A 23,831-nucleotide genomic window follows, 5' to 3' on the forward strand; every position below is an offset into this window, starting at 1 on the left:
GAATACACTTCTGAAGTAGGAAGCAACTGGCACCTTACCCAGTTTCTGCTGACACTAATGGGGAGGTTCCTGCTGACTTCTCTGACTACTGAGTAGGGATGGTGATGAAAGACGCAAACATCACTGTGATGATCTTCAAGTGGCTGTTCTCCCTGGTTTTCTTCCAAACTTGGTCAAAATATGTCTCTGGTTTTGTATTCCTTGCCCTCATGTATTAGAATGCTTTATCTGTCTGTGTTCTTCTCTGAGAGATTGCACAAATTAATTTCCAGCAGTGTGAATACAGAGGTGCTACAAGCTCAGGGACTTTTCCTGCAAGCTTGTGTTTTGCCTTCAAGAACCTTTCTATACATCTTTTGGAGCACTCCAGCTATTGTTAAATAGCTCTCTTTTGGAAATGTGTGCCAAGGTCCAGCAGCTCTTGTTGTGCCTACAGAGCGGGTTTCAAGCACAAAATTGACAAGCTGAACCACATTTGACCTGATTTGCAGTCATAGATGGATACAGATGGATACAGTTTTGAAATCCTGTTACAGGAAGAACTTGTGATTGGTAGGCTCAGATAAAAGAAAATGTAGCTTCTGGAAAGTAATGGTTAAATTCTTTATTCCATATAAGAATGTGCTTGCTCTATTGCCTCTACTGAAACAGCTTTTGAGGGCTCTTTATAGGAACTTTTCAACTTTGAATACCCATTTCAAGTGAGGTTTTCAAAAGTAATGCCATCTAGATTCAGGATGCTGATCATCAGGGCATGTGCTACATATAAAGCAGGTAATTAATCAGCTAAACACTACTGTATTCTGGTTTCAGAATAGATTTGGATCTTCTTGTGATGTCCACTATTACCAGGACAAATAGTTTATATCTGAGCAACAGGAAATTGTATTTTGGGTAGGTTGTCATCTGTTTAGTAATTCCTTCACCTGGTAAACACAGTAGAGACTTCCTTTCTGTTCTATTTAAATATTTCAAATATCGTAAGAGAGAGAGCCAGGAGGATGGTGCCAGGCTCTTCTCAGTTATGCCCAGTTCCAGGACAAGAGGCAATGGATATAAGCTTGACCATAGGAGGTTCCATATAAACATGAGGAAAAAAATTTTTTACTGTGAGGGTGCCAGAGCACTGGAACAGGCTGCCCAGGACTCTCCTACTCTGGAGACATTCAAAGCCCACCTGGATGTGTCCCTGTGTGACCTCCTGTAGGTGACCCTGCTCTGGCAGGGGGTTGGACTCAATGATCTTTCACAGTTCCTTCCAACCCCTGACTTTCTGTGATTCTGTGATTCTTTCTTTTTTGAGTAGCAATTATGGGTCCTGACCAAACTCTTTGCCCTGCATTTCACCTTACTCTGGCAGAATAATGAATTATCATGAGATTTTTCAAAGCACAGTTTCCAATTTTAATGGATGGCAAATGGCAAAAAAACAGCTGCTTATCAAGACTGAAAATCTTTTCTCAGGATTGATGGTGATTATTGGAGCCAAAAGGAAAAGAGACAGAGAGCAATGAACAGCCCAAGGGATCAGGAGAGAACAAAGGGAAATTAAATGATGAAGACTAATGAATGATCAGGAAAGAAGGGAAGAAGTGTGAAAAAAAAAAGACAGAAGAGATTTATGAGGCAAAAAAGCCAGAGAATAACAAAGAGGAAGAACAAATAGGACTTTACCAAATAATAGCAGCTGGCAAATGCAATGCAACAGTATGGATTGGATGAGAACAAGTCAGGTAAATTTAGTAAATGGGGCAGTAGAGGTAGAACCACAGTAATAAGGAAGAGTACTCTGACCACAAATGTTAATTTGACAACAATCAAGTGAAAATGTGGTTCTTAATGAACTGTGTATATGATAGAAGCATATGTGCAGATGAGGATGTAACTGTTCTTATAGAGAAGAGTGATGTTGTCTGCTTAGAGCAGCAACTTAAACCAACAAGGATGCTGTGATTGTCAGCACACAGATATGGTACATAATGATTAAGCTCTAGAAGTCAGAGCTACAATAACAAGTGTTCAGTAGTTGGAAAACTAAGAGTAAGAGTATCTACAGGGAGAGAAAGATGAAAGAACATAGTCTGAATGGCTGATATGGTCTGAAATTCACAGTGCTTAGTTGGTCCACTGTCATGATGCTCATTGCCAAAGTGTAAATACTGAGCAATATTCTCAGGAGGTTTCAGTAAGATGTTTATTAAATCATGTATTTTAGAGGAAGGTAGAAGAAATCAGCTGGCTTGATGAAGAGAGCATACCAGTTTCAATCACTCTGCATTTCTTATTCAGTGGGTGGTATACAGGTATTTTTTGGTGTGACACTGAGAGTAAATATTTAATTGAATACTTCAGCCTGCCAAAGCAAGTGCCAGGAGTTGCTCTTCTAGGTGAAAGATTAAGAGTTTTAGCAGGTAGGCAGCAGACTGGTAACTGAAGTGCAGTAGGAGGATGACTATGAAATTTAGGACCTACTTGAGTCAAGCATCCATCAGGAGCCCTAGGAAGAGAGAGGATGATTGGAAATTATGTCTGAATGGGTCCGAGGTACAAAGGCTTGTCAGGTAAGTAGGAGTAAGGAATTAATTCTAGAATATTTTAAAACTTTACTTGGATGTACTGTGTTGTCCAAACCCATTAACACATGCAAGGCAGGGTGGTTCATGAAGTACAATAGGTTTCTAAAGGTAATACAGATGTGAAGAGAAAAAAAAAAATTAAAAAAAAATATTAATTTATACTAAGCTAAAAGTTTTCCTAATGAAAAGGGAAGGAAATGGAAAATTTATTCAGGAGTCTTTTTTACGTAGTGCTAACATTTCTACGCAGATTCAGGCCATGTTTAAGACTTCTTATGACACATGAAGCAACACGAAATTCTGTTCCAGTGTTTGAAAAGGTCACAGTAATAACAAACTAAACACAACAAAATCTGCTCAAATCCTGAAGAGCATAAGTGGTAACCAAATGTTGCCAAAATCTGGCACAGTGGGAATTCTTAGTTCACACACCCTTAACCACAAGGATTAGGAATACAAGAGAAGTAGTTTATCTAGATTTTATTAAAAGATCTATATAGGTTTATTTCCAGAACACCAAAATACAATGTTAACAAAGTCTGTTGTTCGTTTAAGTTAAAAGTTTGTTCATTGAACTTAAATTTTGGAGCTGGAGTACCAGACAACTCTAAATTGTCTTCTGTTTAAGAAATGAAGCTCCAACCCAGAGCAAAATGTAATTTAGTCTGTTTATTTCATTAGCACACAATGTTCAAGACCACAGTAAGAGTCTCCAGCTCCCAGCACTTTGTCTGGGGGAATCCACACCAAATTCAGCTTATTCTATTTAGCTCAATAACTTCTTTTGTAATTAGATACTTCAAAGGGTTTCTGAAGAGGAAGAAATCTGTTTTTTTCAGCTCTCCTGCAAGTATACAGTAGACCTATTGGCTTTGTTGTGTTTATACTCAGAGAAAACATGGGCAAGACCAAATGTCAAAGGTGATTCTTCCTGGTGAATCAGCAGCAGTCTAAAACCCTTTTGCTGCAGATAGTTTGACTTAGGACATTGTTTGATAGGATGTCATTGTTATGTAATTGAATACAATGGTTTTTTTCATAACTAGTAATTATTAAGAGGTGTTAACATAAAAAATACAGACATGTTATCCATAGTGACTATCTACAACTGCATTCTAAACTCTTCTAAATTTTATCTCAGCACCTTCTTTCTCTTAGGAAAAGAGGGTTCCTGCATGAGGCCAGTAATCCTGTCTCCAGTAGTGCCCAATAATGAAGTTTTATAGATAAATTTACTCCAACAATTATGTGTGACATCCCAAATTTGGACTCAGTGAAGTTCCCCTGACATTCTGTTAAGCATTGAGACATATTTCAACATAATCTAGAATTCTTCCAGATGCTGAGCATATGGAATTTATATCCTAGATAATTTTCTCAATTTTGCAGAGAAATGAAGATCTGTAATTTCAGATTAGTTAACTGTGAGATTTCACAGATCTGATAATATTCTCATTTAACAGGATAACACTGTAATATTTGAAAGATTCAATAGATGGCACTATTGGAGAAGAATTGCCAGTAGCTCAAAGCACAGATTTCATCACAATATTTCTATAAATTTTAAGTTATTCAGCACTTTTCTCTTTAGCAAGATTAGTTTGTGCCACATACTTTCATAAAATCTATTTTTTTTTTTTTTTTTTTACTTCAAGGCATCATAATGGAATGTTACTGCCCATTTCACAAAGAGATCATTTCTTCAACTGTATTTTAGTCTCAGGCTTTCATAGCTACAAATACTACCTGTCAATGTACAGCACTTGAAAGAAATGCAAATGTAAAGAGCTTTTTATTGCTCTGTCCTCAATTTAATGAGTTACTTGTCAAGCAATAAAGCTATTAAATGTAAACAACTTCCTTTATCCATGTTTATCAGCTCAAGTCAACTTTATAGATACTCTCCTGATGTCAAATTCCATTACAACAAAATTTTAAAAATACCTGATAACCTGACAGAAAAAACAAAAAAGTAATGGGAATTCTGTAACTATTTAATCCATCTTCATATTCATAATGAATGACTGAAAAATTTCTGGTTCAGTTGGTTTCCTACTACTGAGGTTTCATTGCTGCTCACAGGACAATTTGCTGGCTTACTTATTCTTAGGCACTCATCTCTTAATCTGTGTTGTACTGAAAGACTGAGGTCTACTGTTTTGACTTTGGCTAGTAATAGCTATTTTGGGCTTTGGAAAGCCACAGAGCTCTTTAGGGATTTAGCCATATGCTCCTAGATTCTACTTCTTAGCTAATTAGGTCTCTAATTATCTAACGATAGAGATTACAATTCCACTGCAATAAAACTAAAGAGAACTGCAGACTTCCCTTACACAACTGTAATCTTTTATTCCAGTATTGCCCAGAACAATGATTGCATCAGTCTCTGCTCTTCAGAGCCTGCAAGGATTACTAATGGCTGCAGGTCTGGGAAAATTACAGCTTTCATGAATACGTTGTTCAAATGGTTCTGTTCGGTTTGTTAAGTGCTCTACTTGTTACTGCAGTACAAGCTGTAGTTGTACACTTTCTTTTTTTGCCATGTATGAATTAGTTTATAAGTTAGCAAGAGTTCACTCTTCAAAGATGAAAAGTGGTAATTAAACAGTGGTAATTAAATGCATTCTATTTGGATAAAATTAAATCATCTTTTTTCAGTTTTTCTGAATATTTACACAAAAAAATGTTCATGCAGTATCAATGATCTTAGGGCTACGACCTTAAGCAAATTGCATCTCAAGGTGAAGCTTCCATGCAGCTATATTTGTCATTGTTTAACAAAATGAAAAAGACAGCTGGTGGAGTTGCTCAATCTCTCTTGCAAGGACTGAAACCACTGACAATTTATGACTTTGGAGTTTAGATCTTTTAGACACATGTTTATTGGTAATGAACTGTTGTACTGCAAGTGCTGGGGCCCTGAGCAACATCCTCCCACTGCTTCCTGAGTGGACTCAGAGCTAGCCTAGATATGGGACTAGCATCTGATCTCAGACAACTCTGCTGAGAAGCTCTATCAGGAGCTACCTCCTCATAGCTCAGGTGCAGATTTTGAGTTGAGGTTCTTGTCCTTGATCCCTCACAGAACTACACTGCAGAAGCATCACATCCATGCCTTGTCTGACCATGCTCATCTGGATCTGTATTCTGACCCATAGACTGACTCACCTGCAGGCTTGACCTTATCACCTGCCCCATCTCTGTGGACCTGCTTGGTGATCTGCCTCTGGAGCTGATCTGGCTGCTCTCCCTGGGCCTGTCCCACTTAAATCACTCCAGACAGGACCCTGGCTGGAGAAGCCTCTGCCCTGCCTGCCATGTTATATCCCTCCTGGCCCCAGGCTCCCAACTTCCAGTCCTCATTGCTCCCTGAGAGTAAGTCTGGCTTCTAATACCAACAAAACAAAACAAATACTGAGACAGAACTAAGGCTTGTAGTCAGGACAGTAGATGTGGCAATAAGTGACAGAGTTCCATGAAAAATCTTGGTTCATATATCTAGTTGTGAAAAGGTTTTGAAAGAAGAAAAAGCAAACTGATACAACTAGTTAGTCTCCCAGACTTTCCCATCCAGACCACTTTCTGCCAGTTTGGCCTTGTAGCTACTACAAAGGGCTGTCAGAGGTCTTGTCAGACTTAGGGCAAACAACATTCACTGCTCTCAGCTTGGCACTGACCCAGTCCATGTCCTCACAGAAATCTGTCAGCCTGGTGACACTTAATTTGTCCTTGTCACTTTCTTGTTCTTTATGTGCTTGGGTATTGTGTCAAGTATGCTTTGGTTCATGGTAGTTCCCAAATGAGGTAAGGCTGACTGGTCTATAGGTCCTTGCATCATCCTTCTTGCCTTTGTTGGAGGAGGACATGATGGTTTGCCTTTCTCCAGTCATTAGGAACTTCCCTGTGATCACCATGACTTCTCATAGCTTATTGATAGTGAACAGCCCCACGGTGATACTGGACATCTCCCTCAGCACTTGGGGGAGCATCCTGGCTGATGCCATGCCCATGTGTTGTCTGGTTGGATGATGTGCTCCGAAATTCTTCCTCTGCCAGAAGAAATGCTTCACTTCCCCAAGGTCAGATACCAGGCACAGGAACTTGGGAGGCTTGATCAGGCTTTACCAAGCTAAAATATGAGCCAAACAAGCCATTGAGTATTTTGGCTTTTTCCATGTCCTTTGTCACCTCAGTATGCTTTGAGGAGCTGGCGTCACATTTTCCTTTGTCTTCTTGTTGTAAGTCCTGATTATTTTCCTTTGTGCATCTTGCCTGTTTCAGCCCCTGCTGAAACTCCTAGCTCCAGCCCCTCCTGACTGCATCCCTGTTCAACTCAGGCACTGGCTCTGTATTCCTGCTAGGTAGCCCATCCCTTCTTCCACAAGCTGTGCATCTGTCTTGGAATTAGAGCTCAGTTTTTCTATCTTGACTGTTTTGCTTTTCCACTGCAAGTTTCCTTGACATGCTCAAAAGCAAAATGGGCTTGATGGGAGTTCTGAGACAACTGCTTGAAGAAACTATCAAAATGCTGTGAATTGAACAGTGAGAATAACCTAGAAAGCTTTGTTTGTAACAAGTTGGACAGAATGTGTGAGCATTATAGGGCTGATCAAATGAGGGCAGCAGGAGGAGCCTGGAAGATATTATATTAATATATAGTAGAGGAGGAAAGAAGCACACTTCAGCAACCTTGTGTTGCCATATCTGTAACTGATCTAAAAGGATTTAAAGTTTCTCTTGATATCATTTATGAATGTATAGCTTCATCAGTTTAGTATTTAGTACTAAGCTTAGAAAAGTGAGTTGTTAAATACTCAGAACAGAAATATTCACTTAGATGCCAGCTGTGTTTACAGCGCACCTCGCAGTGCTGAGCACCCTGGTGAGTAATGCAGTAGCTACACAGCACAAGTCCTACAAATTTAGTTTACAGGGCTGGCAAAAACATCCACTCACCTCATTTGTTTTAGAAAAGAGTTTCTCTGGAGTAAGCACATGTAACACAGGAACTGTCTTGTGCAGGTTTAGCCAAGCTTGTTATTTTCTTGTCTTAGGTGGGGAAAAAAGTGTTGTTACCAAGAAAACAACAGTAAGTACCTCAGCACTTCATGCATTATTCAACACGACATGTTAATTTTGCATATGCCTGCCATAAAAGCAAATTGAAAAGCTTAAATTGACTAATCCTTCACCTTATAAGCTTGTCTATGCATAGATGTAGTTTTTTAAAAATGAATTTTTATAGTGATCATCTCTGTGCACTGCAGTAGAATCAAAGCATTCTGTTCTGAGGTATGGGTGCACATTTCTATGTACAAGTCAGATGCTTTTCCGTGCATACAATGAGTACTTACAGGATCTACAGATAATTTATAAGCAAAATAGAAGTCATTCTAATACTTCCTGCAGTTGGTCCTGTGGTGAGATATGTTACTTTATGATATTTGTTAAGATACATTTATTAGGAATAAAAACACGTTTAGCAAAATGGTAATAAAATATTTGCACTTGGATGTTTCAGAATTAAGTATATTAAATGGAGTATTTTATTTGATAGCTATAAATGAGGATAATTGCTCCTTTTTAAGGTGGGATGACATCTGACATCTGCTGCTGAAGATGTAGGTGTTATTTTTTAATACTCTGTAATGTAAAACCACGGATGTAATTCATTCTGTGAGTGATACTATAAAAATCACCTTTTTTCATCCTTGTTCTCTCTCCCTGCTCCAATGCTTTCTATCTTAGCAATCATCCTTTCACATACCTTCCAAAGATAAGCAATGTGTCATTTCAGTCCTGCTGCAGCTGAACATTTTGCTTTCACACTACTCATTGGCCATTAACTACACTGACAAAGTGAAACCCAATCTGACCTGAAGGGTTTCAGATGCCTCATTGTACACTTCACCTGGTGTGACCTTTAAAGCAGCAGAAGTGTATTTTTATATAAGATTGACCATGGTGGCACAATTCCTCTGTATGTAAGTGTTGCTATGAAAAAAATTAATACAAGAAGCTTCCAATTTATGCATAAAACAAAAATGTCTGTGTGTAAAATGAATTATTATTTCTGACTGGTTTTTATATCAGGAGAAGACATCAGGGTAGGGATTGCATCTTTTACTACTAATGGAGAATATTGTCTCTTACCTACTGAAAAAAATACAAGCACATAGAAAACCACATGAAAATTAAGTATTAGTTTGTCTTTTGTACCTGCCAGTTCTTATAAATTTTAGTGAGATGAATTACGCCACCTAATCTCTTCAGCAAGTTTTATTACTATTTACCTTCCAGGACAATTGCTACTCTTTTATTTCTGCCAGCTTTTAAGTAGACATGCTGGGAACTTTCACATTTCTGACATTAGGTAATATCAAGGCTAGACAGTGTCTCTAATAATATATCACAGCATCTATTACGATGCTTAGGATGAGATTGATTCACTTATGTAATGTGTTTGCATGAGGATGTGTATGTAGGTTGAATAACAGCTCATCAAAAGCCTGACTCTGATCATTCGAGCATTTCATAAATCCATTATAACTGATATTCCAGAGATTAAAAGTCACTTCCAGGCTTGCTGAGAATTTGTTAGGTTAAATCCACACACCTTCCTCAGAAGTACTAACTGTAATCTAGTGGGGGGAAATGAACAAAAAGGCCAGCTCTATTGTTGCTACCCACTCAAGGAGCATCCTCAAGTCATTGTGCTGGTAACAGGTGAGAGTTCTGGATCCTGTCTAATGGCACATCAGTCCATTGGACACAGTCCACCAGAAACACCTTAGGAGAGAGGAGATGTGACAAACAGCCAGGTTATGAAGTCTTGCAGCATGCTGACTGTATACCAGTCTAATAAATAAGGCCCATCTGCAACAGGTGACACAAGGTACAACTGGATGGCAAATGGATCCACAGGCAGATGCTCAGCAGAAATCTTTACTGTGGAAAGATAGCATAAGGCTGCCTGGTGTGTGCCTCCTGGTAGGTGTGCAGGTGAAGGTATGGTGGTCTGGAAGCAAGTTACTCTAAAACCATGACATTGAGAGTACCAAAGTGAAGAGAATGTTTGCCTCTTAGAACAGAAACAGCATAGCTTCAGCAGGAAAACTGAAAAGTGAGGGGGGCAGCACTTAAGTGTTGTTTAGGCATTTGGTACTGCTGTTAATGAAGTAGTAAAAAAAAGCTCACACACACAGGATTAAATGTGCCCTGTGCATCTAAAGAGCTTGACCTTTTCCAGTGAACCCACAAACACTGCAAACTAGCACCTACGTGATAATGAAATAGCTTACAGCTCACATAATTGTATCTCAAATATGTAATGTCATTATAGTGGGAAACACTGAACATTGTTCCAAGTGACACAAACAATGTAGAAAAGTATAATCATTTATCAGTTGGCTGAAAGAAGTTTAAGCAGCCCCATCTCTTAGGGGTATATGAACAATCAGCACAATCAGAAGTGACAAAACAGAATTATGAAGTTGTGTATAGCTCAAAACTGTATATTTTATCTTCACTGTAATTGTGTCAAAGTGCTCCATAAAACAGCACAATTGGAATTATCAAGCATCTCAGTATGATTATCCCCCAAAAAATTTCAGCAGCAATTAACCAACACATTTTGCTTTAAATATACTTTCTTATGGCACACAAAGCATTAAAAATCCCCCTCTAAGGTTTTCATCTGTATGGTGAAGAAATAAATGTTTATTCTGACTCCTGCAAAAGTATTTTGCATTTGAGCTTTTAAGCAATGTAAAATTTATGCTTACATTTATTTGAAAATGAACACTAACAAGATCGTATTTATTTTGCATTACAACTACAGGATTGTTTAATAATGAAAAAAAGACACACAGAAGACAAAATGGCATTTATTTTCTGTTATCTAAGTTTTATTCTGAATCTAGGTTACGTCTAGTCTTTGGAAAGGGAAGAATTGGAAGCATTATGTACAGCATTTATGAACTTTGCAAAATAACTGTAGACAGCTAATGGCATAATAATGCAATCCTCTCTAAACATATTTCAGAAGACATTTACTCTTGTATTTTTCAGATATTTCCATTAGTGATCCATCTTTCAGAAATAATGAATCATCATGGATGTCATTTGCACCCTTTTATATCCGTTATAAGACCCATATCCAACTGCAGTTTCAGCCTCTGTCTCCAGAGGGAATCCTGTTCTACACTGCACAGCATTTGGGCACTCAGTCAGGTAAGGAGATTCCAGTTTGCTGGTGTCACACCCAGGTACTGTTTTGAAAAAGAAAATCAGTACACTGAAGTGATGTGGGTATTCAGCATCTCCAACTCATTGTCCACGGTGACCTGATTTTGAGCTGTGAATAATCAAGTTCATAAGAAAAAAGGTGCATATTATGATTTTGGGTTACACCAAAGCCAACAAGTATTTAATGAAGTGGTTCAGGAAACAGTTTTCCCATGAAAATGAACTGTAGAGAGCTTTTCAATAGGCATTCCCTGATTCCCTGCTTCCATGATTTCAGTGCAGCCACACTAGGATTCACACTCTGGGGGTTTGGCCCAGTGCTTCAAAATTACCCAAAAAAAGCAATGCAAAACCTAATCAAATAAGTTAGATGCAAGTGAACAGACTATGAGAAAGCTAATAACTCATCAGAAATTCAGCTTTTTAGTATATAATAGTGGAAAGCTTGCTGGCACAGCCTGAAAATCATAAAAGTTCTTACTTGCCAGATAAGCAGAGTAAAAAGCAAATCTAAACAAAATACTTCTATTACTTATAAAAGCATTTTAGACTTAGCGTTTTAGACTGAAATAACTTCCAAGCTTTTCATGGCAAGAAAACATAATTTGTCAACAGTATAAATACCTTTTAAGATTTAGTCCTTAAGGTGTACATTTTTGTAATTACTTTATTAACAAGTCTTCATCTTTATATTGCATTTATGTGGTGTCTTGCACATTTTTAAACAGAAGTCTTACATACAATTCATAACATGATCTTAGAGCAAATTTTCCACTTGAAGTAAGTAGTGTGTTATAAAAAATTGTCAATTGTCAGTTGTATGACAGAAATAGAACTCAGCTATTTATCATGTGTTTTTACATTCCTTTGTTCAAAGCCTAAAGCCTTGAGACCTTTCAATAAGCATACTCAGCCACAGATGCATATAAATACATGTATGGCAAATTTACCACCTTCTTATTCTGTATAGAAATGTTTTTACAGGCTGCTATTCAGTAAGACTGATAACTCATCATACATTGCTGACATTACCTGCTTTCCCTGTTCTGATTATAGCCACATACAGAGAATCAGCTTCAAATAAAAATATATGGAATATCTGTAATACAAAGAACTCTCTCTTCCACTGTTACTCTTTTATAATTATAGCACTTGCAGGCCAAATTCTGAGATTCTCAGTGAATACTTCTTTCCTGTATAAACTAAAGTGTATCACAGGCCATGAAAAATAAAAGAGAAAAAATAATCTCAAAATAATAGTCAGAGGTCTTGGAAGCAGCTAGCATATGAAGAAATTAAATACCTCTTTGGAAGCATTAAAGAGAGTGCTAAGTATAACTTGGGTGGTCAGAGGTGGTTGAGCACAAGCATGGCCTCATTCTATTGCTGTCCATGGATTCACAGGAATGAATATTTTCCTTAAAACACTTTCTAGAATCATATAAGTTTAATTTCAAAGTAAATAAAAAACCCCACCATCTTCTATAGAATAATTTCATTTCTTTACAAAATTCCTAGTTCTATTTTCACTGTCCTGAAGTTTTGAAACATTTAGGAAAAGCTAATCATCTGGCTTTTTATATTTGCCTTCATATAATCCAGTCAAATCCAGACAGAATTAGACTGATGAAAGACTCAAAAGTATTCTTAGCAGCCAGCAGATGTGAAAGAGCTTTCTGTTGAGGATTAGTTTAGAAAGCACTTTATATAAAGCCTTTTCTTCAATACAGTTATGTAAGATGTAATAAATTGATTGCCAAAATTACAGGAATTTTTTTCTAAAATTCCTTTTTAATAGGAAATAATTAGAACATTTTTTTCCTCAGTAGGAAACGCTGTTTTTTTAAAAGAGATGAGCTCTGACACTACACTGGGACTTTCCCTTTAGGAGCACACCCCTGTCAAATAATCCTAAAGAAAATCTTTAGTAGGTGAAGAAGTAAACATGAGGTTTCCACTGAAACATTTCCCTTTTGCTTTGTTCTTTTCAAAGAATATTACATGCATTTCTAGAAAGGCTGGATAAGTGGATAGGCTCTTGACAGGCTGCTTCCAGTCTCCACTCTAACACATGACTTTTTCAGTGCACAGGTTTAAACACGTGGCAAATTGGCATAAAATGGAAAACATCCTCTGAATCTTTATCTGCTAGCAGATTTCTTCTCGTTCTGTCAGTCATCAGTTTTCTGGCTCTGTCAGCTGTTTCTGAGAGTGTATCATGACTTCAACTCTGGTAGTGTAGGTTTCTGCAGGCCCAAATTTCAGAAGTATGGTGATCTTTTAATTATTTCTTACTATTGTTGTTGCTATTATTATAGGGAAAAATTTAGTTTGGAAACTTTAAGACAGAATGACAAGGAGACTTTTTTTCCCCCTTTGATTACTTGCTTTATGGCAGTAAGGTAAAGATGTGTGAGATGTTCTGCTTCTGAGCCAGGTCTGCAAATAGCACAGCATTCTTGTGGAAGTCAGCAGGATGCTGGTAGACTGCCAGCCCACTTCTCAGTTTCTCAGGTGCAATGTATGCTACCAGTGACAGTGTGAGAGCCCAACTTAATAGATAGCCTAAAATTCAGACTAGGTTTGCTGGATGCCCATCAAAGGCTTGAACAGTGTATAACTCAATCCATTTGCATTATTTACCTGAAGGCCTTGGCATTCTGATTAAAAGGGAGCAAAGAGCATTACTTTATCATTGAGTCATAGCATTACTAAAGTTTTTCATTTGTTCATGGAGGTGGATTATGCTGTAGGCTGTCTGCACTGTTCTAGAGTTCAGGCCAGGGTGATGGAAAGGTTTGCTCCCTAATGAGATGAGAAAGAAAATTATGCTGGGTGAGAAAGAAAATTATGCTGGGTGACTAAGAAGGAAGTCAGGTTAATAAACTGAATGGGATGACTCATGCTCCATTTAATACTCAACATTTGCAACACCAGTGCTCTGTCTCTCTTTAACAGGATTATGTTGCCAGTCTGATCTGAAAACTCTCAAAACTTTAATTCCTGACATTTAAGGTATTTCGGTTTAAAAAAGTAAAGCATGGAAATAAGAGACAGCCAGTACAGGTTTGTGATACTTGCTTGGTTTTTTCTAAGACAACGGTTATGGTGGAAACCGAATCATGGAATTGGACTAAAATCTTTTGGGAATGTGCAGAATTTCTAGAATAACCATAAAGAAGGAGTGTTGTTTCCCTTATCAAAAAGAAACTGATCATCCACCCACTTACAGAACAGACACTGAGAGTGCCTGAGGCTTCCCTATTGGAAGCCATGTTTCCTTCACTGACAGGGACATCATTTTTGCTTTGTTACTACTTTTGGGATCAGTTGTATGGACTAAATTAGCAGCATAGGAAGCAGAACTGCCAGCTACCTGTGACGGAACAGACATCCTCATTATCTTGAAATTTGTTGCTTAGAAAGTGTTGTTACTACCCAATTGCTACTGGCAAACAATCCAAAACTGAGGATGGCAAATCAAGGTTGCTCAAGAAGGAAGGTGGCTCCTTCTAGCTGCTGAAATATGCCAGGGTAACTAAAGTCAGCAGGAAAATTTCTTCACCAAGGAGAGCAGCATTTTTGAAAGGTCAGACACAATGCTCAAATCTACAAACAGGTAATCACCCATCCCTTCTAGATGTATGTGCATCACTGTGTCAGTGGGGTTGTTCTGGATCCTAGCTATACATTTCTGTTCTCAGGTGGAGCTCCCAAGTGGAAGCTGGAATTTATCTAGTGCCACAGTGGGTTTTGACGTGTTTGAGAGGTTAACAGACTTGGCTCAATACCTGTTCTCAGTCATGCATTAGCTGTGCAATGCAGCTATATAAATGTAGAATCATTTTTTAATAATCCCTGAAAGCATATCCTTGAGCAGTTCCTGTAACTGTCCATTAGAGGAACTGGCTATGGTCATCTCTAGATAGAAAAATCCAGACACAGCAGCTACAAAAAGCTGCTATAAACTGTCAGCTGACTGATACCTGCCTGTGTGCATGCACTCGGATGTGGCAAAGACAGGAACGAGGTTAAACAAACCCCTAAAGATGAGGTAGGCAATAAAAGATAAGAGATTAAGCTGAGAACAACAAACTTCAACCATGCTGATGTGTGACTGGCTAACAATTAGCATCACAGGGTAGGAGTAAGGCTTCTCTTTTCTCCCTGTCTTCTGTTGCCCAGTTCTACCCATTTACAGCCCCCCCCTCTTCTGCTTTGGTTTCTCTCCTTGGTCCTTGGCCTTTTTCTGGCTACTGGAAATGCTCAGGTGACCCAGCTGTGAAGGACAACAACTGCTCAGTGAGGTACCTCTCACATGGAAGTTGCAGTGCATCATTTCCCTTGGGCACAGAGTACAGCCATTCACTGGAGGCTGACATGGCTGCTTCAGGCCCTGCTAGACAAGAGAAGTTCTGCTCCTGGAAGACCTTTCACTCCATAAAGGATCACAGCATAAAAGGATGTGACCTGGGTCCCTGGAAAATCACATAGGATACCAGGTGTAGGGGAAACTCAAGGACAGGATGATGAAAAAAAAGGAAGAATTAAAGTAATGTGGAGTGAGTTCAGCAAGACAGGAAAGAGCAGTGAGCAAAGATAAATCTGGAGCTTTGATGGTTATAGGATGTGTCATACCAAGAAGAGGCACTAACACTATTGGAGACACTGGCACTTTATACTGCTGCTTAAAGGGGTCAATTAAGAGTGCAGATGAGCATATGCTGAAAGCAACCTCTTCCTGGGAATGTTACTGCTTATAAGAGTATAATGTTCAAATGCTCACTCTGTCAGCAAAATGGAGCAAATGATTAATAAGTGTTTCTGAAAAAGAAGGTAGAAGGAATGGCACCCAATACCACAGTAAAAGAAACTGACATTGTGACCATAAGCAAGAGGAAGCAAAGGTGAGGTAAAAGCAACAGAAGGCAAAAGCAACAGAAGGCATAGACTGATGCCAGCAAACAAGCTCTGAAATGGCTGAAGAAACCAAAATTACAGATGTTCTTTAACCAGGAAACCACTGCCTAGAGCTCTTGAGACACCTACCCTGCAGAAGCTGCTGAAGCACTGAGCTCATCAAAATCTTTGTCCTGAACAGAATACAGAGGTTTCTGCTTTGTAAAACAGGATGAGAAAAAGGACAAGCATCAGATGTCTGATAAGTCTTTGTAAAGGAATCCAGACCTTCACTAGTCCAGGAACTAATCATTGATTTCCAAGCAAACAGAGAGACTGCCCGTAGTGAGACTTCTGTCTCTGTATCACTGGGGACATGACAACAGCATCAAAATGGTGAACACTAGAAGAATGCATCTATTGCTTCCAAGTTACTCTAAAGGGTTCTCTAGAAGCTCCTTTGGCCTTAAAACTTGTGTGAATTTCTCATTGTCAACTTGCAGTGCAGTGCGGGAATAAACTCAGGTACTCTAAACAGGTAATAAAGGCTTTACCTCATGTGGACACAGATGGAGCACAAGGGCAGACTCTGAGTCACTGTGGGGAAAAGACCCCAAAAGAGAAATGTTAAAAATACCATCCGGTATACCCTCACTGCCCATGGTCTATGAGCTTAAGATCCTCTGACACTGTATTCAATCCTCCTAGAAAATATATCAGCATTAGGCAGATTTGAAAGGGAAGGCAGTAACTGCAGAGATCTTAGCCCAACAAAGCTGTGTAAATTTGCCACTAGAGCATTTGTTACTCAGGGTGATGCTGCTGGCATGAAAAGGATGTCTCAGAAAAGAGTGCAGCATTCCTACCATGCATTTCCAGCTGTAAAAATCTTTGACATATTACACTGCACATGAGGTTCCTGTGGTAACATAAAAACCTGGTGACCTGATAACGCTTCAGTGTGATTCCCTCTCATGACAGGGATACAGACACACCTGCAGGTGTAGGGAAAGGCTGAACATGAAAGGGCATTGTCACTACTTGAGGGAATTTAAAACTTAACTGCATGACTGCAACCAACTTGCTTACAGACTTACGTACTTACTGAGACTAGAACAAGGCAAAAAAATTGTGATAGATTGGGAATCCATCATATGAAGTCACATGAGCAAGTATCATCATGGGTAATCCAGGTCTCACAGAGGTAGTCAGCTATGTGTATAGGAGACTTCTCATTAATTTCCACTTTTAGGAACTGACTGCTCAGGACACAGAGTTGACTTGGCTTCTGGGAATGCTGACATAAGATATGGTAGCAGGCGAGTCTTGAGCACATAATGGAAACCTGAAACTTAAAAGTGATGAAGAAAAATTGATGCCTCTTTTTGGAGTGCCGGCTTCTACTATGGAACAGAGACAACACACCCTGAGGTAGAGCAATTTTGGCCTTCAGTCATCTGGTGAAAACCCCGAACCAGTTTTGCAAGTAAAAGTTAAAGTCCAGAACAGTTCCTTACAGTAACATCTGCTATAAAATCCCCTCCCCCTGAGAAGAAAAGGAAACAATCTTTTAGCATTTGCACTATTAAAAAACCCCCTTCTTTTTATTTTACTGAAACAGGGAAGATGAAAGGGGCAGGAAGTTGCATCAGAACAAATGAATGCTGCAACCATTGAAGATTTTTTTCAGCACCCAGGGTCTTGACATGTTGCAATTTCAAGCCACAGCTACGCTACAATAGCCTATTCCCAAAGAAAATCCAACTTTATTGAGATAGATTCCCTTACAGTATGGACCAGCTAACTATGAGGTCTAGTCCTAGAAAAACTGAGGATGTCATCTCCCTCATGCTTAACAGAAGCAAACTTCTTCAGAAAAATCTTGCTCTCCAGTTAGAATCAATATGGTTTGAGTAATTCTCAGACTGGAACAGAGGACACTCCATTGCTCCATGGTATCCCATACTGAGACTGCTGAGAAATACAGGAGTAAGGATACCACTTTAAAATGGTGATGCAGTTCCCTTCAGCTTCAGCTGTGCAACCTCTCCCGCTGAGGCACGGCAGGTTGAGGTCACTGGTTGCTAAAGTGAAGAACAAAGTCCAAAATTTGTCTTCACTTTGAGAGGATATTTCACGGACACTGGGCACACAGCACCTTATATTAGAGTCCTAAAGTGTTTTCAGCCAGTTGTCCCTGAGTAGTACCCATGGCATGATAAACTCCATGAAAAAATACTGCACCAGGAGCAGCATCCAAGGCATAAAATTTTTCAACACTGCTGTTGTTGCCAAAGGCTGAAGTGGGAAGTCATTTGTGAAAGGAGAGGATCTAACCAAGGGAGTAAGAAAGTCTCTTGAGATCCTCAGGGAGAGCTGAAATTGGATTTTGTTCAAACTAGAAGAAAGTTACAGCAGTTTGAAGACAGGCCTCAGATCTATGCCAAAACATAATTCAGAGCACTCGGCTGTAACCTCTCTGTACACTGTAGGTAACAGATGCAGTAGCACAGATTTGCTCTGGTCTAAATAAGGCTCCAAAACTGACTACAAGGATATTAGCCACAGACATCATCAGGTTTGAGTCAGAAGCCCTATGACTAACTGCTGAAACTGTGTCATTTTTGTCCTATACAGTACTGAAGTACTGTGCTTTATTGTCAAACAGATTGCTGCCAAATACGCAAAGCTACCGAAAAAACTTCTCTGCAGGCCAGAACATCTTGGAGAAGTTCCAGCTTCTCCAGCTGTTGCTTACAAGACATGAGCAAGCAACCCTGGGCAGATGTTTTCCTTGTTCCTGGGCATCAAAGAATGAGTATTCATGTCCTTATGCATGACATATCTGAGTAGCAGAGGGGATTGAAAACTGCCAAAAAGATGGTTCAGAAACTTTCTGATGCTCCTCTCTTACCCTAGAATTGAGCTCCTCAGAAAAAAAACAAACAGGATTTGCACACTGTTCAAACAGGCAAGATGAGTGCATTCCAACTATGCGCTGAAAATTAAGCAAGCTTAAAGCTGTATCACTGAGCAAGAGCAGCAAGTGGAGAAAATTGTATTCATTTTCTGAAAAAAGAAAAAATAGAAACACTAAATGCAGGCCTGCAAAACATCACAAATGGAATTAGCAAGCTAGAAGCAATTTCATCGTTCTGTGGTATCTGGGGAAGGTGAGGCACAAAGTAGGTGCTCAACAGCCACTAAAACAATGGAAACATCCCCATCCTGCCCGAATGGGAACCTGAAAACTGCTGAGAAGAGAACCACTTTTACAACTTCAAACCATTCATCTTTAACTTCACTAAGGGCAATGTCATTCAAGGATGAGATTTACTAAAAAGTTAAACTCACAAGTAAGCAACTTTTGTTCTACTAACAGGGCCACCTGCTGAATCTTTAAGGAAATTGTACTTTCCAAATTTAGAAGTATTTCTTCATTAGTAAAATACTACATTAAGCGTTTTTATTGGTAACTATTAGAAGAGAAAGTTTACATTCAAATTTACATTGTATTGATGAATCTAATGGATAAACTTGAGAAAAAAGAAAAAGCCAAAAACCTTGTCTGCTATTTCCAAAAGCAATTAAAAAAAAAATTAAATTGCAAAGGCAAATATAGGCTTAAAAATGTGATTTTTTTTTTTTTCCATTTGCAGACTCCTCTTCTGTTTTCCCTTCTCCCTCCCTGTCACTTTCTAGACTGTCTCTGCCCTTCCCAACCTCTCTCAGCCTTTCTTCTGTATGTTTACAAGTATAGTTTGCAGTGGTACTCTCCTTCCTGTTACATTGCCTGTAAGGCCAGAAGCACAGGTAGAACAAAAGGTAACCCCCCCTCCTGATACTTGCTGACACGGAGGCCTCCAGAAGAACAATTCAATTAAAAGGTTATCTGCTTCTGCAGCTGTCAGAGTAGTAAACCCAAAACATCCTTATTGCAAAAAGCAGCTTCAGGGAAAGGAGGATGTTTGGTGCAGACAAACACTCACTGCATTAAACTGACAAATCTATCAAGTCTTTATTCAGCATACAGAAATCCAGAGTATTCTGGTATGTAACACGGCCAAAACTTGATTCTTTTTCATAGGAGCACTAACTCACATTCCTTGGATGCCAAAGTGATCCAGTTTCCTTCTACCTCATGGATCTCTCTTGTCTCTGCACCAGAGCAGAGCTTTTCAGAAAGTTGAGCTTTTTTTCTTTAAAGCAAGCATGAACTCCACTTCCAGAAAAAAAAAGAAGGAAAAAAAAAAAAAGGCCATTATCAGGGTGAAGCTCAGCAGGCAACGTTTCCCTTTGTGTGGTTTGTGTGGGCGACGGTACAAGGCTACTGAAAGTACGTTACTTACTTGGGAAAGTGGAGGCTTGAAAGCATCAGGATGATGAATGTGCTGTTTTTCAGCATGCTGCCACTAAAAAGTTGAACTTTTTTATACTGTTTTTTTTTTTTTTACAGGTGACTTTCTATGTATATCACTACTAAATGGATTTATTCAGTTACGCTACAATCTGGGAGACAAGACAGTCATCCTGCAGAGCTTTCAGAAGGTCCGTGCAAACAGAAATACCTGGCATTTGCTCAAAGCAGGAAGAGTTGGTAATGAAGGCTACCTGGACCTGGATGGCATCAACATTACTCAGAAAGCCAGTCCTGGAATGAATGCACTAGACACACACACGGATTTTTTTGTCGGAGGGGTGTCCTCCTTAAGCCTTGTCAATTCAATGGCAGTAGAAAATGAACCCACAGGTTTCACCGGTTGTATACGAGAAATTGTTATAAACAGCAGGGAACTGAAGCTTACTGTGACTGACCCCAAAGGTGGAGCCAATGTTGGTGACTGTGATGGAACACCTTGTGGTTACAAAGTCTGCAAGAATAACGGGACGTGCCGAGTTGAATACTCAGGTTTTGCTTGTTCCTGCCCACGAGAGTGGAGAGGGAGCACATGTGAACAATCAATCTACTGCTCACTGAACAGATGTGGGTCTCAAGCTCTCTGTATTCCTCAGCCTACTTCATTTTCATACAGCTGTGTATGTGCACTAGGCTGGGCAGGTAAGTACTGCAACAGCAAAATCACATTTTTCATAGCAAAGTTTGTTGGCAACTCCTACATCAAATACACAGATCCTTACTATGGGAAACGAGACCTCCAGCATAGCCGCATTTCGGTAAATTTTACTACCAATCAAGCTGAAGGCTTAATAGTATGGATGGGGAGAGCTGAAGATGAAGACAATGATTTCCTTGCCATTGGTCTTGCCAATGGAACATTAAAAGTTGTGATTAATCTTGGAGAAAGAATCTCTGTTCCTCTAATCCATAGCAAATACTCCTCCTGTTGCGACGGGAGATGGCATTTTGTCACTGTGGTTCAAAACCAAACCTGCATTAAGGTTTATCTTGATGAGGACCTAATTCTTTTTGAAGATATTGATCCAGATAGAAAGTACACTGCATTAAACTACGGTGGCATTTGTTACTTTGGTGGGTTTGAAATTGGCAGGAAAGTCAATATGGTCACTGCAGGGCTCTTTCAGAAGGAATTCATTGGTAAAATTAAAGATGTTGTGCTCTTCCAAGATTCTAAGAAGGTTCAGCTAATGAATGCAGAAGGATATAATGTTTACAATGGAAATGATAGAAAATAATTGAAAACTGTTTAGGACTCTTTAAAAAGTGATGAATTTCCTTTCCCACCCATTTCTTGTTAGCTAGCAATATGACTCAGAAACCAACATAAGGAAGCAATTAAGAAAATTGCCCCTAATTTCTTTTTTTTTTTTAAATGTTGAGTATTAATAGCACGTATAAAATATGAGATGTTTCACTCATAAAATTACTTATGCTGTTCAGTATTTTCTTTAAAATAATAGGAAAGTCTAGAGATTTTTTCTTTATTGCACTAGAAATAGGTTTGTAGGCAATAAAGTAGTAATTAGCTTTTAAAGTCAGCCATCACTCCACTATTAAATGTTTGTTGCTTTATGAGAACAGACAACTTACCTGTTTCTCCAAAATGTTTAAATGGTAACAGGACGCAGTTTCTCTTACAATTTTGTAATATTAAGCTCAAGTGTAAAAACTGAAATCCATTGGCGCCACAAAAAACACTTTTATTACACTAAGAATTTTTAAAATCATCTCAGTAATTACTTGCTTAACTCCACAAAGCTCATGAAGTTTTTCTCCCTCCATTCTGAGTCTCTCTGTATACATTTATTTAAAAGGACAGAACTTTACACCTGGTTTCATGCTAAAATAGTACAGTTAAAATCATTCTTCTTAAAGAGAAGAGGTATTTTAATTAATTACTTAAATTACTCAAATTAAATATAATTAATTACTCAACAGATATATAAGCACACCTACTGTTTTTCTCCAGCAGAAGTCCCCCATTTGATCACAAGAAAACTTTCAGTTTAACCATTCACAACTGGAATGTAGGGAAGTGGCAGTCTGCCTACAAATAACTTCAATTACTGACAGCTTAAAACTAGAAAGTCTAAGGACTGCTTTGCTTTAGCTTATATGCCCTTAAAAGAGATTTTGAAATTTAACTACACAAAGGTTTTGGGTGCACTAAATTGGATTTTCATTACTATACTTGTCATGAATTTACAATAACAATAGGAAACAGAGGTCTTCATGTATATGCAAAAACTCCATTCCTTCTCTAAAAGCTCAGTAATACTCTGAACTTTAGCTAGTGATAAAAACAAAATTAATCAGGTTATATTTCAAAGGGCTTAAATGATTCTGTGTAGCTATGTTTCTCACCTGACTGTTGTCTTACTGGATAAGTAAAATACTTAAATAAAAATAATAGTGATTGATTTCTGTCTTTTTTCACTCAACTATTGCCTCAAAAGCACAAAACAAATCATCACCTCTTTGAACAGAAATTCTCCAAATGCAAGTTTTCAGTGGGTACCTATCAGAAACAAGTAAGTATTTCTGAGTGGGTGTTTTTGTCTTTCCATACCCCTGACACAGAGCAGAGGCAGTAAGCAGGGTAAAGGCAGGGGACACACATTGCTTTCCACATAACCATAATGAGCACACAGCAATGACTGCACCACAGAGTCAGGTACAGATAACTTGAGGATAACTAAGGGGGGGGGGGGGGTGTGTGGTGGTAGGAGTGTTAGTTGTGATGGAACTACCCTGAGATGTTTTAATAAGGATATGCAAACTTCTTCATGAGGTTCTTTTTCTCCTCTTCAGCTGTTTTTAACCCACAAATGATCAGCCTGATGCAACAGGGCTTCTTCCCCTCTTCCCCACAGGCAACACATGAAGCCCATGTGGCATCTGAGCTGGCTCCAGATTCTTCTCCTCTTCCAGTTTCTCTGAGGAGGGCCTTTTATGGCCATGTGATGCTGGGGGAGGGAGAGTATTTAGGGTTTCTCATGTTCTCTGTGGGGCTGCTGGTGTACTGCCAGTTCCTCATCACTGCACAGTGGTTTTTGTGGTCTGAGCAGTGGCTCAGTGTAAAACAAGTAATCAGAGCACTTCCAGCTAACAAGTGTTAAAGGGGGAGTCACTGAAGGCAATGGAGAAGACAACATCCTTTATTCCTGTTGTAGTGGGATTTATTCCCGTTACCCTAACAGATTCTAGGACCAAATCTTGGAAACATTTGCTGCTTGTTAATTCAAACTCTTAACAAAACTCTTCCTCAAGATCTGTTTTACTGTGGCTCCTTTTGGGTTCCTCATACAAGTGGCAGGCAGTAAAGCACTTGACAAGCTTGGAAAATGTCTACATATTCTTTCCAAACAAAAAATTTCTAGTAGTTTTGGCAGAAAGCATTCTTTATAAATCTTCTCACCTATGAGTCTTAAGAAACGTAACTTAATCAAAGTCCACCACCCCCTTTCTTGAGTGCAAGATATTTAATTTTAGTCAATTTGACTGTGAAGCTGCCAGCAAGGTATCCAAATAAAATCTTATCTTAAAATATATTCATAACTAAAACTGACAATTAGTGTGTTTTTAAACTGGAAAAACCTTTATGGAAAGAGTCTTTCCTAGAGCAAAGTGAAAAATACTAATTCAGTACATAAGGTCATGTATTCAACATGAAAAACAAATCATTGAAA

The 23,831-nt window shown here is 38.8% G+C and overlaps 1 protein-coding gene across 3 annotated transcripts in view; it reads left to right on the forward strand.

Annotated features, from left to right (window-relative positions):
• The window catches only part of EYS (eyes shut homolog), a 724,585-nt gene extending 702,085 nt beyond the window's left edge, over positions 1–22,500 (forward strand). The window contains exons 47-49 of one of the 3 annotated variants that reach the window (XR_011725383.1): positions 10,647–10,808; positions 13,782–13,889; positions 20,179–20,262. Coding sequence is in view for 2 of the 3 variants with exons in the window: in XM_071741624.1 (XP_071597725.1) it covers positions 10,647–10,808; positions 20,179–21,377 (1,361 nt within the window). In the remaining variant the exon portion in view is untranslated. Of the gene's footprint in view, positions 1–5,734; positions 6,382–10,646; positions 10,809–13,781; positions 13,890–20,178 lie in introns of those variants that run through there. The other 2 variants (XM_071741624.1, XM_071741625.1) reach the window with 2 other exon arrangements.
• The last annotated feature ends 1,331 nt before the right edge of the window (positions 22,501–23,831 follow it).

This window comes from Heliangelus exortis, chromosome 3 (genome assembly GCF_036169615.1).
Source record: "Heliangelus exortis chromosome 3, bHelExo1.hap1, whole genome shotgun sequence".
NCBI lineage: Eukaryota > Metazoa > Chordata > Aves > Apodiformes > Trochilidae > Heliangelus > Heliangelus exortis.